Below are 5,439 nucleotides of genomic sequence, written 5' to 3'. Positions count from 1 at the left end.
CCTTTGACTTTTATTTATGTATCCTTATTTTTTTATTACTGTTTTATAACAATGTTTTACTTTGGAAATGAATGATAGTTAATTTTATTTATTATATATATCCCTCTGTGTAAAAATAGATGCTATATAATATAATCGTAAATAATCAATACGATGTTAGGGAAAAAACAAGATTTAAATGCGACCGTAATACGTTAGTACTAATCAAAATATGTATTATTTAATAAGTTAGCAATTTATCACTGCATATATTAAATCCAATCACTAATGTTGCAATAATCAAAATAATATATAGACGAGATATAGAACTCGTAAACAAAAATTTTGCAAATAATACAATGATTCTTTCAAAAGGATTACAGTACTTATAAAATAAAAAATAAGGAGTATTGTAATGGAAACTACAGCAGAATATTTTATCTACTTAAAAAAATAAACGGGACAAAGTGTAGACGCGTATATATGTGTACATATATATATTTATTCTAAATAGGAATAAACACCGACTTGTACCAGACGAATATTTTAGAAAAACTTTAAATTAATATTTGATAATTATTATATTACTCTTTTATAACAAATTGATGTTTTAAAATTAATCTTGTAGTTATTGCATCATTTCAGTTTTCTTCTCTAAATAATATATATGGAACTCGGGGTCTATAAAAATTTATAGTCTTTTATTCAAACAATTGATGTTTTAAGGAAATTCTATATTTTGTTGTTGTTTTTATTAAAGAATCTGTCTAAATAACCCAAAAAACAAAGACATACTAAAGAATATTTATTATCTAAAACATTAACTTTAACAGTCTAATTATCAAACAATGCTAAATTCTTATACAAACATTCCTTGTAATTTAAAACTATAAAACATTTATAAGCTAATATCGATTATTACAAATAGTATTAGTCTCGTTGTATTGGGGTGTCTTTAATTTGTCTTATCCTTTTAAAACGACTGTTATCTCCTTCATAATTACGTGAAATTGGTCCAAAAGCTTCCTCTTCGCCGTAATTATGTACGTTGATAGAATTATCTGTCACAGCATTGTTCGAGTCGTCCAACGACCCCGCAGTCCGACCATTCCTGTTTAATTGGACTTGGTGTGAATCATCTAAATCAGACGATACTTCGGTTCTCTTGTTCCGCAAGCCGCTGTTGTACATCAAGTTGTCGTCAATGCCTTCAACGCCTGAGAGAACGCTATCTGTATCTGAACCTAGACACGCTTTGCCTGTTTCAGCATTCATATCCTTTCCTGAATGTTCGATTGGATTGAATTTTAAATCTCTCCCGTTATTTCGGGGGTTTCGTGGAAGACTTTTTCTTGTCCATTATTATTTTCTTCGCTTCTCTCATAGTTTGAAGAGCGGTCGAGTATACCATAATCTTCTATTTCACTTCTTTCATCGTTCTCTGAACCTCCGCTTTCAACTGCTGGAGAAAATGGCACCTTCATGTTGGAGAGATTATTCGAATCCCTCTTATTACAGGAGTGATCTTTTTCAGTTCTCTTTACCCTAATTAAAGGCGACAAAGACTCTCCGGTAGTGTCGCTGCTAAAGGATTCTTCCAATGATTGTATCGAACCATTTAATTCTGAAGGGTTCTCATCACTGACTTCCCTTTTGTTTGCATTCGTTTTTATTTTGTCGCCTTTCTGTGGCAGCAGTTCATCATTTTCAATGCACGATTCGTCTTTCAAATCAGCATTTTCCACATTATCTGCACCATTTTCGTTGTCATTAGAGTATTCAGCCTGTACGATTTCACGTTTATTTTCACTTTTCACAGACTCTTCGTCTTTTAAATTATCGTCGCTAATAACGTATCCGACATTTAAATTGGGTTCTTTAGAGTTAATAAACAAAGATTTATCCTGCAATTTCCAGATTCATTTTCATTTTCTGAAGTTTTTGTGCTTTCAGCCTCTCCTATGTCCGTATGTTTACTAATATCTGTAGTGTCAGTGCTAGAAGAAAACGGTGGTTCTGAAGTAGTACTAGAGTCCAATAAAAAGCCTCCTTCATTTTTGCTGGTATCGGATTGACCGCCCTCTAAATAGTTTTCTTCTACAGCACCTGCCTTTTTTGTGATTTCTCTCTTTTCCATAATTTTCTTTAAAATATTCTTTTTATCTTCTGGTAAGGAATTTAGAAGTTCTTCTAAATCTTGCTCGGACAGTTTCTTTATGTTTTTAATGATAGATGATTCAGAATCACCTTTTGAATCGATGTCTTGCTTTTGGCTTGGCGTACTATTATTGTCAGTTACTTCAGCGTTCGGAGCTTGCCTTCGATTTCTATTAATTTCAAGGTCATATTTTTTACCTCTACAGCCGCTACTTCTCATTTTATGTGAGTTTTCGATTTCTTTTACTCTTCTCAACTGCTCGCGGGGTAATTGATCATTAATATATTCGATCCTGTCCGTGTTGTATCCCTCCTGCTTAACTTTAAAAAGCGGCTCGTCGACATAGTCAGAAGCAAAAGGTTTTTCTTTGATGTTAGTGTCGCCTAATTCGGTATTTTTTTTGTAATGCTCGGTATCTTTATTTATTTTTTCAGCATCTGCTTCTTCATTTGTTTCCTCGTTATCACTATCTGTTTTCAAATGTTCTAAATTCGCTATTGTTTTACGCTGTCTCTGCCTATCGGGATTTGATTTTCCAGATAACTGAAATCGAATTCATTCATTTGATTTGCCATTAAAATGTATTCAATCAAATGTCTTAGACGTGCAATAACTCTGTAAGACCATGTTTTTGGTCACCTAGTTTTCTGATTTGATAAATCAAGTGCTATATATACTTACTTCTTCGTATCTATTCCGAGCATGGCGACGATCGGGGACCAGTTTTAAATTACGCTTTAAGTCTTGACCTACGGGGACTTCATTTCTGTTTTGTGGCGCCTGAAGTTACATACAAGCGTTGTTTACACACAATTTCAAAGCTATTTTTATGGGGAAAAGTAGAAACTAGTATACTGACAAATGTGAGACTGACCAAATTCTTTGTCCTCTACACATTTATTCTCATGAATGTTACTTTTATTGCTAATATCATACATTATGGTACCAATAACTTGTTATTACAAGACTACACAGTGAAATGCGAGTCATCTTAAGCACCCACCTCATCTAATGCTTCATCTTCTTGATATTCATCTGATGCAGAGTCGTCGTTGCTATTGTAATCGGAATCGCCTATTTCACTGAAAGAATTGCGAATTATTTTTACGTTTTTTTTTTTTCTTAAATGTATAGGAAATTCAAAACATAAGCAAAATACAACCTATTGTTGTCCTCTTCGAGCTGCAACGGTTTGCTCGTCACGAAACATGAAATCCCTAACAGTATTAACAGTATTTTAAAGGTACAAATTTCCATTTTCATTCTTTCAAACACTTTCAATAATAATCATTATAAATGTCCGCTATCACGTGACATTTGTTAAGTTTGTTAGCGGTCAATATTAAATTTTTTTTTCATACAAAACTCTTTAGTTTACTTCCGTTGTAATCTACCGATTTTCATAGCATATACTTGATAATTATAAGTAAATGTAAGAAATAACACAATATTGTATTTAAGATTCTCGTCAGCGAGATGCGTGACAGATTATGCTTTAGCGGACGCAGAAGCTAGATTATAAATAGTTCGTCATAGTTGGTGCTAGATTATTTGAAGCAACTTATTCTAGACTCTAATGCTCCTTCTGTTCGCTGATCGCCCAGTCATGTATACGTTTACAAAAATTAGATAAAATATCTTCTTTGTTCCGATTCAAAATCCATACAAAATTTAAAAATCATATTTGCAATATAACAGCCGTATTAATTTTTTTATATTGAAATTTTAAAAGCTTACATATTTTTTCAATACCGAGAATCGTTATATGTGGTATTCTGTTTGGTAAATTTAATGAATCTCTTTATTAATAAATTATTTTCGTTTAAATAAAACCTCAAATCAAGAAAGCCTCATTGGTGCCGAGCTCGTCAGATTAAGAATAAATGAAAAACTATAATTCTTAAATATTAATATTTTTATTTAAATGAGACCGTTTCATCTCTATCACACATATTATTTACATTTGGTTTAAATAAAACAAACCATCGAAACATTCACATTAACAAGTTTGTGCAGATTTGAGAGAAAACATTCATATATATTTAGTTATTTATTTATTTATGTAAGTCATCCATGAATACATAGAAAAATTCTACACCCAACGATACTGAGGATGTCACTCCAACACATTATATCTCACACCTGAATTTAAATGGAAACGAGAATAGTAAGAAAATTTTATATTAATAGAATATACATAGAATTTTATAAATTGGTCAATAGAATTTTATATATAGGAAAACATATAATAAATTTCACTTTGTATAAAAATTATTTATTATTAGTTAATACGAAAAATTATTATATTCGACATTATACCTTTAGTTATCTTTGGTTAGTTATTAATGGCGAAAAAAAAAAGTTAGGCCTACTTAAAAAAAATAATCTTCCTTAGTATAACAATATCTTTTGTAAAAATTTATAGCAAAAGAGATTGGTAAAAAATATATATTCGATATATAAGACGAGCGGAAACCTAAGGCTTTAGGATTAAGAAACAAAATTGTTGACTACAGATAAAATAGTTGTAACAGGGTCGTCTGAATTAATTAGTTAATGAAAATATTTTATACTTCGATAGTTTTTTTTTTATTGATTTATTGATTGATTGTAATTGTTTGACTGATGTCCAAGTGTAAGCAAGTTAGGTGACAAAAATATATAAAAACTACTATGGAATGTAGCGTCAGCGTTGTTCGCCTAACTCTGTTTCTGGAACAGAATTATTAATTATGGAAAATACAGATAATAATGTTAAAAAAAAACTTAGGTTCCCGCCAATTCGTAATTGACATCCAATCTGCTTAGATCCATGCAGGTATGAGTTAAGGGCTAATATAAGAGAAATAAAAGTTAAAATCATTAGGCTTTAATAAAATTTATCTTGTGCTTTTTTTCCTTTATCACAAATATCATACATTTATACAAACTAAGACATCATACGCACCTGTGTGGAATATAAAACAATTAACCGTTTGTAGGCGAGCAACAAATCCATCAATTACGTCCACAGATAAATAAACCTTTAACATACATATATTGTACCTGTAGATCTTTATGTGCGTTATAGACTATACAACTTTTATATAATCTGTAATAAATTGTCACTGAATCTAATGAACAAAATATCTACTTATGATCATTCATTCATTGAGTTTACTTATGTTTTTTTATATATCCCGACAGATTTATATGTAAAAAAATATAGTTAAAAAATTATACATATCAAATATAGCAAAAGTTTAAACACATGGTATTAAGTTTAACAGATGTTCGTGATATATATATATATATATATATAT

General features: G+C 30.5%; 1 protein-coding gene across 1 annotated transcript; it reads right to left on the bottom strand.

Annotated features, from left to right (window-relative positions):
- Positions 1-651: 651 nt before the first annotated feature.
- LOC133320278 (uncharacterized) lies at positions 652-3,529 on the bottom strand. Its single transcript, XM_061528191.1, has 4 exons — positions 3,300-3,529; positions 3,141-3,219; positions 2,819-2,917; positions 652-2,680 (listed from the first exon to the last, which is right to left on the bottom strand). The coding sequence occupies exons 1-4, from the start codon at positions 3,398-3,400 to the stop codon at positions 1,844-1,846; spliced, it is 1,116 nt and encodes a 371-aa protein (XP_061384175.1). The 5' UTR covers positions 3,401-3,529; the 3' UTR covers positions 652-1,843.
- Between the last annotated feature and the right edge of the window lie 1,910 nt (positions 3,530-5,439).

The sequence above is a fragment of the Danaus plexippus genome (assembly GCF_018135715.1).
Source record: "Danaus plexippus chromosome 16 unlocalized genomic scaffold, MEX_DaPlex mxdp_23, whole genome shotgun sequence".
NCBI classification, from domain to species: Eukaryota; Metazoa; Arthropoda; class Insecta; order Lepidoptera; family Nymphalidae; genus Danaus; species Danaus plexippus.
The sequence above is the reverse complement of the archived record's forward strand: the minus strand, read 5'-3'. Positions and strand labels throughout refer to the sequence as shown.

Excerpts from the sequence above, each read along its gene's own strand:
- LOC133320278 (XM_061528191.1), bottom strand. The coding sequence starts at position 3,400 with ATGAAAATGGAAATTTGTACCTTTAAAATACTGTTAATACTGTTAGGG. Across the intron at positions 2,918-3,140 it reads AAGATGAAGCATTAGATGAG|GCGCCACAAAACAGAAATGA; the intron begins GTGGGTGCTTAA and ends ATGTAACTTCAG. Across the intron at positions 2,681-2,818 it reads CTCGGAATAGATACGAAGAA|TTATCTGGAAAATCAAATCC; the intron begins GTAAGTATATAT and ends ATTCGATTTCAG.